The sequence below is a fragment of the Leptonychotes weddellii genome, chromosome 7, assembly GCF_054177405.1.
Source record: "Leptonychotes weddellii isolate Sample4059 chromosome 7, ASM5417740v2, whole genome shotgun sequence".
In the NCBI taxonomy this organism is placed as follows: Eukaryota; Metazoa; Chordata; class Mammalia; order Carnivora; family Phocidae; genus Leptonychotes; species Leptonychotes weddellii.
Window position 1 is genome coordinate 31242754 of NC_138375.1, and position 20579 is coordinate 31263332.

The window sequence follows — 20579 nt, forward strand, 5'->3', positions numbered from 1 at the left end:
ATTTTTTTCTCTTTTATGGTTTGTGGTTTTCGTATCTAGTCCAAAACCTTGCCCTACTTCAGGGTCCAGGATATATTCTCTTATGTATACTTCCAGAAACTTTATGGTCCTAGGTTTTATGTTTAGGTCAGTGATCCATCTCAAATTCATTTTTGGTTATGGTGTAGGATAAAAGTCAAGATTCAACTTTTATTTGCACAGATATCCAGTTGGTCCAGCACCATTTGTTTAAAAAAAAAAAAAAAGTGTTCCCTCTCTCCATTGAATTGGCTTGGTGCCTTGGTGGAAAAACAATTTACCATGTATATGTAGGTCAATTTCTAGACCCTTTATTTTGATCTATTGGTCTATCCTTACACACTTTCTTGATTACTATGGCTTTCATGAATATAGTCCAACTAAGTCAAACACAATCACTATCCTTATGGGTTTACAATCTGATGAGATAAACAGTCTGATGTAGAAGTCGTAATTGTACAAAAAGGTGAAGCAACCCACAGTGCTAGCCACAGATGTTGGAAGTGCAAAGGAGAACTCCAGCTGGTTTAGGGTGAGGTGGGTAGGGAAGCTTCCTGAAAGAGGTGACACTTAAAGTGGACCTTAAAGGATCAGTAGGAGTTTGCAGAAGGTGGAGGCAGGCCTGCTGCTGTCCAGCAAGAGTGAGGGGGCTGGTGTGGCTGAAGTGCAGTGGAGTGAAAGGGAGACTGGAGGAGATGATGCCAGAGGGAAGACCACCTTGGGCAGAGCTTGGAAGAACATTTTAAGGGTCTTGGCTTTTATTCTGAGGAAGAAGAGAAGCCATCAGAAGGTTTTGAGTAGAGTAGTAATATGGTCTGACATCTTTTAGAAGGATCTTCCTAGATGCCCTGTTTGAGACAGACCATGTTGGAGGTTGGCACGGGGCAAGTAAAGACAGAAGCTCTGAGACGAGCTATAAAGACCGTTACTATAATCCAATTAAACCTGATTGTGGCTTGGACTCAGTGGTCATAATGGGATGATTGTGATTTGGGTAAAATGGGATAAAGTGACTGTGTTGTGGACATATTTTGAAGGTAGAGCCAATAGGATTTGCTGACAGATTGAACACGAGATATAAGGTAAAAAGAAGAATCAAGGGGTTTGGCTTTAGCTGGAAGGATGTGTTGTCATTTACCAATCTGTGATCATTTACCAAGGTGTGAAAGAAGCACATTTGGAGAAGAAAATCAGAAGCTTGTTTTTTCTACTTTAGAGTAAATATGAGAGATTACCACCCAAAATACAAGCAATTTCCCCTACAGAGGAAGTAACTGGAGGATGCAGTAGAGATAGTCATATTGTGTGTTGTCAAGCCCAGTGTGAGCAGCACTGTTCTCGGTGATGGAGGCATGATGCCCTGCACATGGATTCTGTTCCCAAGGAGAGTTTGTGAGAAAGCCTGACTCACACAAAGTGAAAAAATCTTGGAAGTCAAGGACCAGTTAAGGAGATGCAGGTCTCCTTAGTAGCGGCACAGGAAGAAGTAGTCAAAGAATGCTTCTAGAAGGAAATGGGAAGGGAGCCATCTTCACAGGATGGGGAAAACTTAGAGGAAAAAGGGTAAAATTGTGGGAAGAAGCAGGAGCCACTCAGGACACAGATATTCTTGGCCTAGCTGGAAGAGTTGTTGGAAGGATTTTTTTTAATTAGTTAAAAAATTAGTTCTTGGTACATAGTAGACATTTGATAAAGGCCAACCAATAATATTTATCGTATTGGGGGGAAGAGAAGGCGATACTACTGTGTGTAAAACTCTCCTGAGTCCAGCCCCACCCCGCTGTCAACACCTACTCCTTTGATGCCCTTTGCCCTTTCTCCTTTCCTGGGTTGTCTTGTAATAATTCTATTGGAAAACCTTCAAATTGGGCTTTCTAAACTGTTTGTGAGGGGAAAAGAGTTGACCTACAATATTTCAGCATGTCCATGTCGGCTTATGGATTTTTAATAATCTCATTCATGTGAATGCTACAAAGGTCCAGAAGGGGGCAATGTGACACTTGAACTTCAAGAGGGTTTATTTTCACAGATGCTTTGGAATTCATCCGATATTGTTAAAATCAAGAACCTTAGGTCAGGGAATGATTCTGTAGACCTCACGGGGTCCATTACTCTCACTTGCCAGTAAAGAAACTGAATCCCAGAGAGGGGAAGGGATTTGCTTCAGGTCACACAGGTATTTAGTGGGAAGGTCTAGACCCTAACCTCATTCTAACCCTAAGTCTTTATACTTACAGCTATAAAGCAAAACAAATTCTATCAAGTTAAATACAAACAAAACTTCAACCAATGAAATTTAGATTAACAATATCACCTGAAAAGTATGGATGATATTTTTCTGTTGAAATTAATTTGTTCCTCAAAAGTAACTTATTATGGTGCTTTTTAAAAAATGACATAGTTATTCGTATCACACCTTAGTTTCTTTCATATGACCAGGCCTCAATAAATATTTGTGAATTTTCTTTGTATGAAGGTATAAATAATTTGAAATATTTTGATATATCAGAAAACCATTATCTGAAGTCTCTGCAATTTTTATTCTCTCCTTGACCCAAGTACTTTCTCTCTATGGATATATACACTTCTCATTTTTAAAGTGATTACACATGTTATAAGACTTTCAAATAATATGGAAACATAGGGAGTAAGAAATGAAACAAGTTCATTTTGTAAACACTATAAATATTGTATAACGTCAGGTTGTAAAAATATTAGGTTCTTTAACAGAGGTCAAAACAATGGAGGCTTAAAGAAGGTAGAATCTTAATTCTCTCACAACAAATCTACAAGTAAGAAATCCCAGGCTGATATGGTGGCTGCACAGCGAGGGGGGCCCAGGTTCCTCCTCTCTTGTGGCTCTGCCATTCTCAATGCATGTCTTCCATCTTGGTCTAAGATGGCTATTTCCATCTACACCACCATATCCATATTCCAGCCAACAAGAAGAAGGGAAAAAAGAAGAGGAGGATGACATGCTTTTTCCCTTTTAAATGCACAGTCTGGAATTGCATTTGTCATGTTTGCTCACAGCTGATGACCAGAACTCAGGCACATGGCTAAGCTGAACCAGAAGGGAGACTGGGAACTACATCATCAGCAAGATAACATGGTGCCCAGATAAAACTTTTCTGTTGTAGAATAATGGCTTTCATATCTGGTTATGCAACACAATCACCTGGGAAACTTAAAAACGGACCAAAAAAAACCCCAAAACAAAACCAAAAACAGACAAAAAAATTATGCCTTCTCCTAAGATCACTGAAATCAGAATCTTTGGCAGCAGGGCCTAGGCTTCTGCATTTTAAAAAAGTTTGGTGGTGATTTTGATGTGGGCTGGGGCTAAGAATCAGTGCTATGAGAAAGGGAAAGAAAGAAAGAAAAAGAAAGAAAGAAAGGAAGGAAGGAAGGAAGGAAGAAAGAAAGAAAGAAAGAAAGAAAGAAAGAAAGAAAGAAAGAAAGAAAGAAAGAAAGAAAGAAAGAAAGAAAGAAAGAAAAAGAATAGAAAAAGAAAGAGAAAGAAAGAAAGAAAGAGAAAGAGGAAGGAAGGGAGAAAGGAAGGAAGGGAGAGAGAGAGAGAAAGAAAAAAAGGAAGGAAGGAAAGAGAAAGAAAGAAAAAGAAAGAAAGGGAAGGAAGGAAAGAAGGGAGGGAAGGAAAGGGAACAGATAGAGGGGGTACAAATAACAGCCTCTACTACAATCCTCTTCACTACTCCCAACTCTGCACCACCCACTCCCTGTCTCCATCCCTGCCAGGTTGTCATCCACTAGTTCAATCTATATTCTTCCAGACCTTTTTCAGTGAATACACAAATGGACACATATATGCATATGTGCGTGTCCAAACACCCAGTAGTGACTCTCCAATTTCTATATGTATGTGTCTTGGGATAGTAATCTTACCAGAAAAGGTGTCAGCCTCTGTGTTTTTTTGCATGGAAGTTTACATTAATTTAAGAAAACATGAGTATCAGAGAATGGGGGAATCTGATGGGAGAATTTGGGGTGCTGGGAGAGCGGAAGCCTACCTGAACCACCTGTTGGCTCAGTCTCCACAAGCACCCCGTATGGAATCATTTATCTTTTGCCAGTGGTTTAGAATGCCATGTCTATTACATGGGAAATTTCCATAATCCACAAGATCTTTTTTTTTTTTAATTCTCTATTCTGTTCATTCAGATTGCCATTGTATGCTGACATGAGCTCACTTTTTCATGTTTGATGACTTCTGTCCTGTTCCCTGTCATCACTACCCTTACTTACCTCTACTATTGGGTAAATATTTAAGAACTGTCAGTGTGAAGGGATCACTGAGGTATGGGAGGCTCGTCATCAAGGTTCCAAATCCACCTGAACCTTTTATATGGTAAAAGTAAGAGCTTTTGTTCTGGAACACTGTTCTCCCTTTCCCTGACCCTCGCCCTCCAGCCTCCTGTCAGGCTAACTTTCTTGAGTTCTGCTCAAATAGAAAAGGACAATGTTTTCCTATTTCTCCTGAGGCCAACACTCAAACATTATTCCCTGCTTCCTAGTGAACATACTATATCAGAGTTGAAGAAAGTTCTAAGGCAGCAAAAGAGCAGTTTCTGCTTTGACTTGCAAATATTTTTAGACCCCTAAAAATAAATGAGCTGCAAATAGGCATGAACGTTCCCACACTGTGTTTCCTAAATTCATTATTTCTGAGGAGACAAAACATTTTGTTTTTCTGCTCAGGGCCACCTGCTTGTGGGTCAATCCATGATTCCATCCTGCACCTTAAGGCTATTCCTTATCCATCCTGTACCTTAATGTCATTTCTTATTTGTTTAGAGGCTGGCATAGTTCCTCAGAGGAGATGGGAAGATTTGTGTTTTGGAAATGAATTACAGATGAGATTAAAATCTTTACGGGGAAGGCCTTGGGTTTCTGCTATGGAGCATGACAGCATTCTCTTCCTTATGTGTTTAAAATTCCTGGTTCTACATGTTACAAGCCTTACTTACACAATCTTCATCCTCATGGAGCTAATAGTCAAGAAATCAAAGGCAGCTTCCTTTTCTTTTGACTTAAATACGTATTTCCATTTTTAAAATAATTTTATTTTTTTCATCATGATAAGTGTACTCTTGAATCTCCCTCTATTTCCCCCATCTCCCCACCTACCTCCCCTCTGGTAATCATCAGTTTGTCCTCTGTAGTTAAGAGTCTGTTTCTTGGTTTGTCTCTTTTCTGTTTTTTCCCCTTTGCTTGTTTTGTTTCTTAAATTCCACATATGGGTGAAATCATATGGTATTTGTCTTTCTCTGACTTGTTTCACTTAGCGTTATACTCTCTAACTCCTTCCATGTCATTGCAAATGGCAAGATTTCCTTATTTTTTATGGCTGAATAATATTCATATACATATTCAATAATATGGCTGAATGATGGATTATTCAGTGAATTATATTTTATATTCCACATCTTCTTTATCCATTCATCTGTCAATGGACACTTGGGCTGCTTCCATAATTTGGGTGTTGTAAATAATGTCACAATAAACATGGAGTGCATGGATCCCTTTGAATTAGTGGTTTTTTGTTTTGGGGTTTTTTTTTTTTTTTGTATTTTTGGATAAATACCCACTAGTGCAATTTCTGGATTATAGGGTAGTTCTATTTTTAGCTTTTTTGAGGAACCTACATACTGTTTTCCACAGTGGCAGCCCCAGTTTGCATTCCCACCAACAGTGCACAAGAATGTGCTTTCTCCACATCCTCCACTTATTGTTTCTTGTGTTTCTGATTTTAGCCATTCTGACAGGTGTGAGGTGATATCTCATTGTGGTTTTGATTTGCATTTCCCTGATGAGTAATGTTGAGCATCTTTTCATGTGTCTGTTGGCAAAAGCAACTTGAACTTTAGTCAGGCTTAGTTTTGTTTTTTGTTTTTGTTTTGATCTATGCAAAGGAGATGACAATACCCCACATCACAGGACTGTCATGTCATGTCATGTCATTCATCCATCCATCCATTTATCACTGTTGTAAAATATCTAACATTTTAAAATTACAAATATATTTTTGATCTAATAAATTTTAACAATCCTTTTAAAAATAACATTATAGAAAATTTTAAACAGATAGAAAAATGGTACAAAGAATGTTAAAAACTTCCATGTGCTCATCACCCAGCTTCAAAAATGATCAATTCATGGCTAATCTTGTATCATTTAAATTTCCATTATTCCCTCCACTCCTGGTTATTTTGAAGCACATCCCAAACGTATCATTTCATCTAACAATTATTTTTTCTGGAACTTTGTTTTTATTTAGTTGACTTAGAGTTGACACACAGTGTTACATTAGTTTCAGTTGTACAACATAGTGATTCAACAAGTCTATACCTTATGTTATGCTCACCACAAGTCTAGCTACCATCTGTCACTATACATTTTTACAATACTATTGACTATGTTCCCCATGCTGTACCTTTTATCCGTGTGACTTATTCATTCTATATCTGGAAGCCTGTATCTTCCACTCCCTTTCACCCCTTTTCCCATCCCTCCACCTCTCTCCCCTCTGGCAACCATCAATTTGTTCTCCATATTTGTGGGTCTGTTTCTGCTTTTTGTTTATTTGTTTTGTTTTTTGGATTCCACATATAAGTGAAATCGTAAGGCATTTGTCTTTCTCTGTCAGACTTATTTCACTTCACATTATACCCTCTAGGTCCATCCATATTGTTGCAAATGGCAAGATCTCATTCTTTTTTATGGCTTAGTGATTTTTATGGCTTAATAATTGTATATATAAACCACATTTTTATCCATTCATTTATTGATGGACACTTGGGTTGCTTCCATATCTTGACTACTGGAAATAACACTGCAATAAACATTGGGGATGCATATATCTTTTTGAATTAGCGTTTTTGTTTCCTTTGGGTAAATACCTAGTAGTGGAATTACTGGATCATACGGTATTTCTGTTTTTAGGGGAACCTCCATATATTGTTTTCCACAGTGGCTGCACCATCCTTACCATCCTACCAATAGTGCATGAGGGTTCCTTTTTCTTCAACTCCTCGCCAATATTTTTGTCCTTTTGATTTTAGCCATTGTGACAGGTGTAAAATAATATCTCATTGTGGTTTTCATTGGCATTTCCCTGATGATTAATGATGTTGGGCATCTTTTCATGTGCCGGTTGGCCATCTGTATGTCTTCTTTGGAAAAATGTCTATTCAGGTCCCCTGCCGATTTTTAAACAGATTATTTGTGGGTTTTTTTCCCTGTTGGATTGTATAAGACCTTTATATACTTTGGATATTAACCCCTTATCATTTATATCACTTGTGAATATCTTCTCCCATTCAGTAGGTTGACTTTCTGTTTTGTTGATGGTTTCTTTCACTGTGCAAAAGCTTTTTATTTTTGCTTTTGTTTCCCTTGCCTCAGGAGACATATTTAGAAAAATGTTGCTAAGGCCGATCGATGTCAAAGAAGTTACCCCTATGTTTTCTTCTAGGAGTTTTATGGTTTCAGGTCTCACATTTAGGTCTTTAATCCATTTTGAGCTTATTTTTGTACTTGGTGTAAAAAAGTCGTCCTGTTTCTCATCTAACAATCATTTTTTTTTAAGATATTTATTTATTTATTTATTTATTTATTTATTTGACAGAGAGAGAGACAGTGAGAGAGGGAATACAAGCAGGGGGAGTGGGAGAGAGAGAAGCAGGCTTCCTGCTGAGCAGGGAGCCCGATGTGGGACTCGATCCCAGGACCCTGGGGTCATGACCTGAGTCGAAGGCAGACACTTAACGACTGAGCCACTCAGGCGTCCCTAACAATCATTTTTAAAGATTAATGTTTGATCCCACTTAAAGCTTTTAAACTGTATCTATAATTTAGTTCATTTCCTTTTAAAGTATTTTATTTGATTAACAAAATACTTCCAAAATACTAATTTTTATAAATATAATGATTTATACATATAAACAGGGTAAACCTTACATTTTCTTAAATACATTCCTATGCTATTTATGAACAATAAAATTTCAACTCAAAACCATAAATCTAAACCAATTATTCAATTCTTCATTTAAAATTAGAATCACCAAGCTTTTTGTTATTTATTCTGTTAACTTTTCTTCACATTGCAAGTACATAAAATACTAACTCCATACATCATCAAAACAAAAGTATTAATACTATGAGATTTGAGTCTCTTAAACATTTCTGGTTTTGATGATAAATCTTCCCAAGGTTAAAAGATACTTCATCACTAAGTAACTATGTCATTCTAGATGTCACAGAAGTAGGCATCTCCCAGCCAGCCTGCCACATTTGTGGATAAACTCAACTAAATCCGTTTTTTGCTTGTTTGTTTGTTTCATTCTATACTGAATAGTTTTACTAATTTTATTCTTGGGACCCAAATTCCTACAGGTATTTAATGGATAGTTGAGTATTTTATAGCTTTGTCTAACTCTGAGGGCAGAGTTGTAAGAAAAATACCAATGACATGGCATGTCTGGGTGGCTCAGTTGGTTAAGCATCTGCCTTTGGCTCAGGTCATGATCCCAGGGTCCTGGGATCGAGCCCCACGTCGGGTTCCCTGCTCAGTGGGGAGCCTACTTCTCCCTCTCCCTGCCACTCCCCCGCTGCTTGTACTCTATCTTTCTGTCTGTCAAATAAATAAATAAAATCTGTAAAAAAAAGAAAAAAGAAAAATGCTAACAACAAAAAGATATTCTGTGAGAATGAATTAGACAGTTAAATAAGCTTCAAGAACGCTGAATCAAACAAGCAAATGAACAAAACAGATTGTGTGTGTGTGTTTTAAATACAAGACTGTAAAGTACTAATGCAGATAGCTGAGTGGTATCATATGTGTCACTCCCAGGTGACCTTGACTGTGGACCTTTGGATGACCCTCCCCTTTTCTTCTGGTGATGTTCCTAGAAAACCTAGAGCAGACTCAGCAAATTGACAACCTGAATGCCAAATCTCGCCTGATGGTTCAGTTTTCCTTGGCCACAGAGTATTTTTAAAAAATTTAATCCACCATTTAAAAATTGAGAGCGTTCACCAAAATTCTTGATTTCCAGCTGCTTTTAAACAAAAGTCCAGGTGAAAATAAGCCTGCATTCTAGCATAACTACTCTGGCTAGAACTGAATGTGGGCTTCTTCATCATGCTTGGGATAGGCACTAAGCAAGGTTTGGGCATTACACTAAGCCCCATAGAACACCTGCTTGGTCCTCGAGGTATTTGAGTCTGTGACCTTGATGGTTGAGGTTGACCTTGATGGCTGAGGGAACCTCACGTGTGGTAGAACTCCATGTGGGGAGAGCTGATGTAGTAAGTTCGTCAGACTGGGTGGACTGAGCATGGATGGTGGATGTAAGTGGAATGGGGGAGACCTGGGCTGAGTGGCTGGTAAAGTAGCCTGTAAGATCAAGCAGGGTGAGAGGTACTGTTAGGAACAACACTGCTCTTCATCCCTAGGGCACACCCAGTTCACATTGATTTTTCATTTGCTTCAAAATTTCCCAATGGCCCCCCATGAAGATCTTGACATGTGTGTTGAGAAATAAAGAGCTCAGGCCAAAAGCTAAGGCAGTACAAATGATTTTTAAGTGGTAAAATATATTTTTAAATGAAACCTATTTCCTCAAGATCCTCCCTGAGGGTGCACCGTGCCTGAAAAGGGATTAAATGGAATTTGTCTATCATTGGATCCTGTGCCACACAGAGAAAACCCAGCTTTTCCTCTAAGCAAACCAGTGCCTGTCCTTGCCGGCCAATGAAAAGGTTGTCTGAAAACCTTGTGCAGAAGTTTTGTAATTTAAACTCAGACAAAGAGAACAAAGGCCAGACAGTTTTCTTTGATATACTCTTCCCAGTGGGTTGCAAGTCAAGAGAATGAATTACTAAGTAAGTTCTGTTTTCTTTAATCTTATTTAATGCGTTGCTATTCAGCAACAGTAAGCTAATAATTAAAGACCGGTCTGCCTCCTCCAGAAGCTTTGATCTACAGTGATGTGACTCCATGTTTTTGGCTGGTTGGGTTTCTAAGCTCTCATTTATGTCCATAAAAATTGGTCAAAATCAAAAGGGCAAAAGGTAAAGCCCCCAACAAATGCATCTGAGAAAAGGGTGATTTCATCTGCAGTTAGGTATGTCACTATTTCCATCATTTGCATATTTTCAGCATGATGTAACTTGATGTTTTGGAACACTCCTAGAAAGTAATCTGAAAATAAGCTATTTATAGCAACCCCACAACCTATAACCAGGATTTCTATTTCCAAACATCTAAGAAAAGTCTTTAGGGGAAAAATTATGTAAAATAAAAACAGTATTCATTATACACTTACCCAAATGGTATTTATCTTTCCATTAGATTTTTTTTCTTCTATTTTTTTTATTCTATTGGAATATCTGAGAATCTGGAGTTTTCCCTTATTCATTACTATTTTTGAAATTTCTGAAATTTGTTGGCAATTCAAGTACAATAGGCACCATGTCTTACTTTACTGGGGATACAATAGTGCAACTCTAGAAATTCTAATAATTAGTTGTTAGATTTCCTGAGTTGATTACCTAATTTTCTTTTTTTCTCTATTGTTCATGTCTTCTAGATTTTTTTTTTAACAAATCTTCAATCAAATTATTTAATTTCACTTTCAAAAAGAGCTCTTTTTGGTTCTCTGAGGGTTTGTGTTTGTTTCTTTTAGCATTTTGTCCTGTTTTTTATAGATGCAATATCTTTTCTTTGGTCTTCTGCTTCCTGCATTGCTCTGTTTCATGTTCCTTTTGGTTTTTGTTGTTTTGATTGAGGATGGTTTCTTTCTTTCATTTTGGAGCCTTTCCTCGGGTGTCTGGTGCTTCTCGACTGGACATTCATTCAAAGCAGAAGGCACTAAAATCTGATTGGAAGCCCCCTGCCTGCAAGTGAACCGGGGCACCAGGTGGTCAGGCAGCTTTTGTGTTGAAGAATCTGCAAATACTGGTTTCAGGAGATCTTTCCTCTTGAGCTATTTAGTTTATCCAAAAGAGGAATCCAGGGCACCTGGCTGGTGACTCTTGATCTCAGAGTCATGAGTTTGAGCCCCACGTTGGGGATAGAGTTTACTTAATAAAAAAAAAAGAAAGAGGAAGGAAGGAAGGAAGAAAAAGAAAAAGAAAAAAGAAAGAAAGAAAGAAAGGAAAGAAAGAAAAAGAAAGAAAGAAAGAAGAAAGAAAGAAAAAGAAAGAAAAGAGGAATCCCCTACCTGGAAGATTCTCCACGTGTTTCTCTCCATTCTGGAAACTCAGAGTGCGGGGGTACGGAGAGAAGGCGATGGGGGACCCCACAACTCGGAGTCTGACTGAACCCTCTGTCCTGGGCCTTGCACTCCTGAGCTGGGCTGTGGGTAGGAGGAGAAAGTAACAAGCTGGCTTTGAAAAAGGGCTGGGGATCTTAACTGCTCCACATTTCAAACAATTCCCGTGTGTTTTGGTCTGCTTCATTTCTCCAAACGTGGAGGCACTTGGTCTCTCAGAGTTTGAAGTCTTTCGAGTGTTCAGAAAGGTGAATCTCGGTGGCATGTCAACGAGATAGACGTTGCAGTTTTTGTCACTGTCTTTGCCAAATTACTGCTCCTCAATTTGCTTTCCAACCCCATAGAAACATGTTGACATCTCACATCGGCTGCTCTCCTGTCTCTTATTCTCTTTGTCCTTGTGAGTTTATGCCCTTTTTCCTCCTATTCCTATTGTGGTTTTTGGAAGGAAGTAGAAATAAATGAAAGTATAAAATTTTCTGTATTTAATCAGAATTCCTAATTATGTTTTGACTTTAAAAAACAATCCATTAGATATTAGAGAATTAGGTGTAGTAATTTCTCTGCATAACCAAAATAAAGCAAACTTATTGTGTAAGATGACAACACATTACATATTTTTAATTGTTTTCTTTTTTAAGTGTAAATACATGCACATGGGAAAAATGTAAATCAGGTAAAAGAGTAAATAGTGAGAAGTACACCTTTCTCTCACTTTGGACCCCAGCCCAGTCCTTTTCCTCAGATGCAGGTCCTTAGGGGTGCCTTCCTCTCTCTCTCGCTCCTGACATCACGTTTATATATATTCTACTGATCTCTTCACAGTACTTTTTGGATATTGTAACTCATTCTTTTCCGCAAGTGCATAGTAATCCATTATATACAGATGGTCGTTTATTTAACCAGTTCCCTACTGATGGTCACATAACACAATTTCTAGTTTTTGCTGCAAAACAATGCAGTAGTGTATATCAATCTAGCAATCCTTATATTAGAAATAGGTATATTTTTGTGCAGCGTGCATAAGTTAACTCTAGAAGTGGTATTACTGAGGCAAACGGTACGTACGCTTGCACTTTCCTAGTTACAGCCCAATCGCCCTCCAAGCATTTGTACCACTTTATACTCTCAGTAGCAATGAATGAGAGTCCCTGTTTCCCCAAAGCCTCTCTCGCCGGTGCATTATCAAAAACGTTTTTGTAGGGGTGCCCGGGAAGGCTCAGTCGGTTAAGGATCTGCCTTCAGCTCAGGTCATGATCCCAGGGACTGGGATCGAGCCCCCGCATTGGGCTCCTTGCTCAGTGGGGAGCCTGCTTCTCCTTCTGCTGCTCTCCCTGCTTGTGCTCTCTCTCTCTCTGTCAAATAAATAAATAAAACCTTGAAAAAAAAGTTTTCATAGTTTCCAAATTTATTGGTAAAAAATCTAATTTCAGTGTAGTTTTATGTGCATTTCTTTGGTTGTAAGTGAGGCTGAGCATCTTTGTCTATATTATAGACCCATTTGTATATTCTGTGAAATGTCTGTTTATGTTCTTTATCATTTTTGGGGGGAGATATTGGTATTTTTCTAATCAGTTTGTAAAAATCGTTTATCTAAAAATCAGAACTTTGTCTATCATATATGTTGGCAAGCTTTTCCAGTTTGTCATTTAATTTGCTTTAAAATTTGGGGCACCTGGGTGACTCAGTCAGTTAAGTGTCCAACTCTTGATCTCAGCTCAGGTCTTGATCTCAGGGCCGTGAGTTCAAGCCCCACACTGGGCTCCACGCTGGGCATGGAACCTACTTAAAAAATAATAATAATTTGCCTTATTTGTTTATGCTACCTTTTGGCAAACAAAGTTATCATTTTATGTAGTCAAATCTAATGTTTTCTTTTATGGCCTTCTCTGAGATCATAAAAATTTTTTTTTAATTTTTTCTAATATTTTATGGTTTCATTTGTTTTACATTTACTCAGGTGACCTATTTGGAATTTGTTTTGGAGTAGGATGAGTTAGGGGTTCAAAATTTTTCTAGTTGGCTTGCTACATGTTTCAGCAAGTTGTAATTCATCCTCAATACAAATCCACCCCAACATTTTCAAAATTGCAAAAACGTCTTTTATCTGATCTTAACAGAAGATTAACTATCTCCTTAGCCATTAAGGCAAGACAGTTGGTTTCAAGGCCATTGTGTAAGAAATTTAATTTGCAGGTAGAGGGTATGCAATGCAAGATAAAGCCTGACACTTGACAATCGTGCCTGACCCTCTGTGTCAAATTAGGAGGAGAGAGGGGAGGAATTCCTGGGGGCGCCTGAAGTTAATCTGGGTAGCAAGTCTAAATCCCAACTGTAAATCCCTGGCTTGAATGGAGTTCAAGAAACAGAGCCCAAATCAGGAGCACGTGGGACCCAGGAAAGCAGAAAAGTCCTGGACAAGCATGGGGAGTCAGAGCAGGCTCCAGGAGGCATGGGTGAGGTGCGGGTCTTGGGGAGAGCTGATCCTTTGGAAGGAGCAGAAATGGGGGAGACTTTGCATTTCTAAGCAGCCCAGTAACAACTCCCAGTGCTGCGATGGTGGAATTCTGACTAAGCTTTCACCTCCACAAGAAGGTGGGCCAGGAATCCTAACAGCCAGTAGAAGGTACCTCTGGCCTTGGAAATATGGACTGAAATAAGCTTTCTGAGATAATTCAAGTAAATGTTGGGACAGCGTGATTAGTTTATAAAGCTGCAGAATTATAATGTTATAATTAATGTTACTCCACTTCTCATCTGTGTGGTAACTGCCAGGGATCTGAGGAAATGTAGGGCCACTTGATCTTCATAGAGATTCTTAATCTGAGGATGGGTTTCAAAGGGTCTGTTAACCCCTTAAAATTGGATGCAAATTATGTGTGCATGCTTTTTATTTCTAGGGGATTGGGTCATAGATTCCATGAGAATCTCAAAGGAGCACGTGACCCCAGAAAACTTAAGAACCAGTGACTAGATTTTCCTCAACTTAATTAAGGATCTTTTATCTTAAGAACATCTTTTAAAACATCCTAATCAGACTCTAACCTAGAGATGTGTGTGGTTACTAATACCTGGTCCCTTTTAAACCTTTATCCCTTACCCTTCTTCCAGCTTCCTGTCTCCCTGTCCCAAAAGAGGAACAGAGCTGGGTGGCAGTTTACTCTTTCCTGTCCTTATCTTATTTGGCAACCCCATATTTAACCACAATAATAATATAAGCAACTCTGTACTTAATTGTAATAATGTGATATCATCAAACAGAATTCAGAATTCACATTTCCAAGGTAATCTCTCGTGTTCACTCGGGTTTTGGTTCAGAATGCTCAAGTCCAAAAAATCAAGTTCAACACACCTTCTTTATGTAGAACATTGGGCTCCATGCTGAGGGAGGGAGGAGGGGAGCAAAACATACAGATGAATTAAACCCAGTGCCCACTTTCATGGATATAAGGCATTTTAGAAAATGTACAAAGGGCAGTGGGAATTCAGAAAGTGATTATTTTTTACTGGAGGGTGCAGTAGAAAAAGTCATGAAGATGTTCCTGCTGGACAGTATTTCTTCACTGAGGATGCCATAGGCTTTAGCCCTCCAGCAACACTACCCTCGGTTTCTGCACCTTCAGAATGACCTCTCAGGCCTGGAGGCTAACACCTGATCAGAAATACCCAGAAAATAAGCCTAGGAGAAAAATTAGCCTTTGTTATCAAATAGCACATAAAGAGTGGGAGCAACCAATATAGGAAAAATTGTACAAGAACATACAGTGTAACAGGAAATATAACACATTGTTATTTGAATCAATGTAAGAATTTTTGAAAACTGATATTAATAGGAAATCTTTATCATCATTAGTACCATATTATTATTTTAAAAGTCTGGCTTTAAAGCAATTCAAGGCAACATGCATATTTTCCTAAATATCAAGAAACAGAAAAATAGTTTTGCTAAAAATATTTACAGGCTGTGAGGGCTTTTCTAAAATGTAGATTGAGGAGTGGGGGGGGGTATACATTTACTTCTTAGTAAATCATATATAATCAAGCATTTACTACTGAGAATCATAACTGAAATTTGTGTAGTGTTTTTTTTTTTTTAGATTGATGCTTACAAGGCAGTTTCATTTCATTATAAATCTTGTACCGTACATTAGCGTAGGCTAATAAAATTTCTTATTCTCTGTTCTTAGGATGAATCAGCACCTGCCAAATTTTTGAGACAGCTCACGGCTTAGAGGAAGGCTCATCTAAATAAAGGCCGGCTAAAGTGACATTGCAGGGACTTAATCCTTCTCTGGTAGCCCGTGTGACCAGAAGGCTGATTTGCAAGTTTCTTCTTTCCTGGGGTCCAGATCATTGGGTCCCCGGGGCCTGTGACTCGCCAGCAGGAGAAGTGCAAAATGAAGGAGGTGGGAGCCGAAGGCCAGCAGCAAGGACCTGGGGGCCTCCCTGGAGCTCTCACACACCAGAGTGGAAGATTCTCGGGCCATCAAAGGAAATAGCAAACTGGAGCCTTTGTCCTGGGACGCGGTCACCTACCACAGAGCATCGGACCGCATGGGCAGCCAGAAGGTTCCTGGAGCCCGATCAGGGAAGTGGTTATGGTAACTGGATGTGTGTGTGCTGGGACAGTGAGAGCTGGGCAGTGCACTGTGAAGGAAGGTGCGAAATGTCTGCAGTGAGGGGAGCAGCTCTTGGCTTGGCTGGGCAAGCTCTGCACACCTGTTCGCCTCCGCCCTCCTCTCCCTGAAGCCACGAGACTACGTGCCTCCGGCAGGCCAGCTGCCAGGGACACGGGGCTCCGGCAGGCCCTAACGCCCCGCACCCACGCCCTGGGCCCTTGGCGCTGCTCCTCACGTGGCCTTCCATCGGTGCCTCTCGGCCGAGACGGAGATGTGAGCCTGTGGTGGACGATGACTGCGGTGTACGCGAATGGAGGCGGCCTGGTGACACCCCACTATGCCAGGTGGGATCGGCGGGAGAGCGTGGAAAGCGGCGGTCCGGGGGAGCGCTGCAAGGACGAGGAGGAGGGGCAGCCCTGTCAGCTGACACCCTTTGAGAAGCTGACACAGGACATGTCCCAGGATGAGAAGGTGGTGAGAGAGATCACGTTGGGGAAACGGATTGGCTTCTACCGAATCCGAGGGGAAATTGGAAGTGGGAACTTTTCCCAAGTCAAGCTCGGGATTCACTCCCTAACCAAAGGTAGGATCTGACCTTCCAGGATCATCTCCCGTGGTATTGGGAGCTGGTCTGGGGAAGGGGTTAGGAGGCCAGGGCCAGGGCAGCAGGTGAAGCGACATCACCGAGGCCCTGAGGGTCACACACCTTCCATTGTTCCCTCAGTTGATTTTCACAGGAACACTGTGAGGTCAGTATCTTTATTTCCATTTACAGATAAGAAAAAACTGAGATCCAAAGACGTTAAATATAGTGTCGGCAGTTCAATCTTGAAAGATTTTAACTCTAAAAACTCTCCTATTGTACCATGTGGATGAACTCACTCAACGTTGAGGGGACCCTGTCCTCTCCAGTTTAGGCCTTGGAGAACTGGAGTGGGGTGTGGCTGGTTCCCAGGCAACTCGTCTTCCAAGTCCTTATTTTTTTTTTTTTTAAGATTTTATTTATTTATTTGACAGAGACAGCGAGAGAGGGAATACAAGCAGGGGGAGGGGCAAAGGGAGAAGCAGGTTCCCCGCGGATCAGAGAGCCGGATAGGGGGCTCGATCCCAGGACCCTGGGATCATGACCTGACCCGAAGCCAGATGCTTAACGGCTGAACCACCCAGGCACCCCCCAAGTCCTTAGTTATAACCTCTGTGTGTGTGAGAGAGAGAGAAAGACAGGATGGCACAGGAGGCCTCCCAGGTCGCCACTGTCAGTGGATAGCAGGGTTCAGGCCCCCCTCCTTACTCAAGGCTGCTACTTCTGTTATATTTGGGGAAAAGGCTTTGGATCTCAGGACCTTCTCTGCTCTGGTCTACTCTGTACTACTTCTCATTGTTGCTTGGCTCCTTGCTTCTACCAAAGACCCATGCTGGCTTGGCTCCGGACACTCTGGACCCCAGACCAGCAGCACCCACCACTCTGCCCTCAGGCTGGAACTATGCAGAGAGCCCAGCAGCCCTTTGCTGGCCCAGCCCAGTGTGGGCACTTCCCCATGTCACCTGAAACTTAGCTGAAGCCTGGAGATGATCATTAGGGAGTGTAAGGCAGGAAAAGAACACTTGCAACTTGGTATAATTTACCAACTTCCTAAAACCCACAGACTCCCCTGTCCCTGCGAGTTCTGTACTGACATTTTCTCACCTTGGCCCCAGGGCCGCTTTTTTTTTTTTTTTAAGATTTTATTTATTTATTTGACAGAGAGAGACACAGCGAGAGAGGGAACACAAGCAGGGGGAGTGGGAGAGGGAGAAGCAGGCTCTCCACTGAGCAGGGAGCTGGACGTGGGGCTCGATGCCAGGACTCTGGGATCATGACCCAAGCCGAAGGCAGATGCTTTAACGACTGAGCCACCCAGGCGCCCCTGGGGCTGCTCTTTTATATTAGAGTTGTCGTTTGTTTTCTTTTCTCCTCTGACCCCCAATCCCATCCCTATATTCGGCCCCTACATAAGAAGCACCCTCACATACACACACATGTGCACACATATTCCCAAGTCACTGGAGCTCCAAGTCTCCTTCCATCTTGCTCAGAGCCCAAGTGTCTCGGTCCACACGTCCTCACGTCTCGGCTGCTCACCTGACTTGCCCTGGTAAATGCCAGTACTTCTGGGAGCCTCTGCTTCCTCACGTACAGAATGCAGCCAGGGGCCGTGCTGACTTTACCCACAGAGGTAGATCTAGTGCTGTAACGCGAATCTGATTGGGACCCATGGTCTGGAGCAAGAATGAAAGATGGAGCTAAGACACAGGGAGAGGAGGAGCATGTTCAGGAAGGGGAGAGGAGAAGGTGGGTAAAGACAAACCGGGAGAGGAGCCCAGAAAGGAGAGCGTGTCCAGTGCAGCAGAGAGGCTGCGAGGCGAAAGTCCGAGCGAACGCCGCCAAGTGGCCAACTTGGAGCTGTTTCCCGAGTGTGGGTTCAGGTGTTGGATTCCAGTGGTGAGGAGGCAGCATGCGGCAGTGTGGAGAACAGGCACTTCAGAATCGGGCAAATTGTTCCAGATCCTGCTTCAGTCTCTTACTGGGCACTTACTCTGTGGTCCCTCATTGCCTCAGCCATAAAATAGAGATAATGATTCTTTTCTTAGAATTGCTGGGAAAATCAGAAATGACATGCAAAGTACATGGCACAGAGAAACCATCATTGGTACAACTCGATTTTTTTACTTAAATAAACTTACTTCAAAAGGAAGTGTAATATTATTTAAATAATGAAAAACCAATGTCACTTGCTATGAATAGAAGGTAATGGTAAAAAACCGGTAGAATGGAAACAAATGTAAAAGTTTTATTATTTATTTATGTATTTTCCCGGTTTTATTGAGACATAATTGACATGTAACATTGGGTAGGTTAAGATATGCATCATAGTGATTTTCTATCTGTATATATTGCAAAATGATTACTGTAATGAGGTTACTTAAAACATCTGTCACCTCACAGAGTTAGGATTTTTGTGTGTATGGTGAGAACTTCTAAGATTGACTCTTGCTAATTAGAAACTTTCAAGAAGTTGTCAAGGAAAATTGCCAAGTAACAGAAGTAAAACATACCAACAACCAATCTGAGACTTTCTCTTTGCCTTACTTAGGAGAATTAAAGAATAACTCAAACGGGGATGATGTTTTTATGCTGTGATTCAGTTTCCCTGCATGAAAATCATTCCGTGCCCCATGAGTGTTACAGGCTCCACTTTGGGAAACACTGACCTCATCTAGTCCTCCCGCCTTGCAGAATTAGCGTGGGTTCATCTTGCAGCCTCCTTTCTGCCAGTCCTTCTCCCTGTTCAGGGTCTCAGTGACAGCTGTGTCTTTAAGTAGCAGAAGGGCATGCAATAAATATTGTGGAAAGATCCTAGCTTTGGAATCAGGGAGGCCTGGGTGGAACTTCCTATTCTTTTTATCTCTTGCTGCGCGACACCGAACAAGTGACCTTATCATTCTGTGCCTCAATTTCTTCATGAATAAAATTTAAACATGCAATGTATTGATATCTACCATATGCTTAGACAGGGCACACAGTAAATATTCATTAAATGCTATTATTAATCTGATTTCAGAAAAGTCTAGGTTCTTTGGGCCTGCTGAGTCACATATCATTGGGTTCATGGAACAGAAGCCTACGCAAATTAGCTCACGTGGAAAGGGGGGGCATCGTGGACAGGGGAATTCTGTGCACCCACAGCAGGGAAGCAGAGTGAGTGGCAAGATCGTGCTCTCTCCATCTCCTCTTTCTCTGGGGCCTCACGGTTTTTCATTTCTACTTCCCTTGATGAAAGTGTTCCATCTTCAGACTTCATTCTGCAGAGTGGCTTTCTCTGTGTAGCTGTCACAAGACTCCTGGCCAGGAATGGTGGTTGCCGGTCCCATGTCTACATGGTGTCCTGGCATTATTACCCTTCTCCTTACCGCTAGTTTTATCCTGGGCCAGCTCCCATTTTAAAGAGAGAGAATGTGATTGCTCCCCAGCCAACCAGTGACAGGCTACCAATGAGAGGCCTCCGCTGAGTTCAAGGGCATGCCCACGTCAGGTCAGCGGCAGCCTCTAGGGTCACGCGTCCCACAGCCGTGTCAGCAGAGCCTGAGGTCCCAACCAGTGTCTCTGGGAGGGGAGAGTATCAGAGAGCACAGCAAATCGACGGACACGTCCGCCGTGGAGACAATAACAGGCTGAGCAGAGAGATCACAAGCCAGGAGCAAGCAAGCGGCTTGAGTCTGGAGACAGGCTGTTCAGTGAGGAGGGCAGAAGAAAGATGAGCAACAACAACGGAGATTTATGTAGTGACTTCCTGCTCGAATGCCACAGGCTTCTCATCTGCAGTATTGCAAATCAACTGAATCCTAGCTCCCTGAGTTCCAGAGAACATGGCCTTTTCCTGCTGTGCAAACTGGGTGCGTTGGTGGCCTCACCCACATGCACTCCTCACAGCTGACATGCCACAGCGTAGCCCCACTGTCAAAGGTTCAGCGTCACCCTCTGGCTGTGGGACACATGTGCAGAAGAGGGGAGGGAGGCCCCAAGCACAGGCAGTGGGGAAAATCAGGTCAACGAGCACGTTTAAGCAACAGAAAACGCAAGGGCGGGTCACTGAGCAACAGAGAAATG

General features: G+C 41.3%; 1 protein-coding gene and 1 long non-coding RNA gene across 6 annotated transcripts in view; one reads left to right on the plus strand and one right to left on the minus strand.

Moving 5' to 3' along the window:
- NIM1K (NIM1 serine/threonine protein kinase) overlaps positions 1–20579 on the plus strand; it is a 59078-nt gene that overhangs the window by 27005 nt on the left and 11494 nt on the right. For 3 of the 4 annotated variants that reach the window (XM_006729712.3, XM_081826096.1, XM_081826097.1), the window contains one exon: positions 15500–16514. In XM_006729712.3, the coding sequence (XP_006729775.1) occupies positions 16223–16514 (292 nt within the window). In that variant the 5' untranslated portion in view covers positions 15500–16222. Of the gene's footprint in view, positions 1–15499; positions 16515–20579 lie in introns of those variants that run through there. The other variant, XM_031024173.2, reaches the window with a different exon arrangement.
- The window catches only part of LOC145722572 (uncharacterized), a 7610-nt gene continuing 4666 nt past the window's right edge, over positions 17636–20579 (minus strand). For both annotated transcript variants that reach the window (XR_014146915.1, XR_014146914.1), the window contains one exon: positions 17636–19284. This is a non-coding gene — a long non-coding RNA (uncharacterized LOC145722572). The remainder of the gene's footprint in view (positions 19285–20579) is intronic.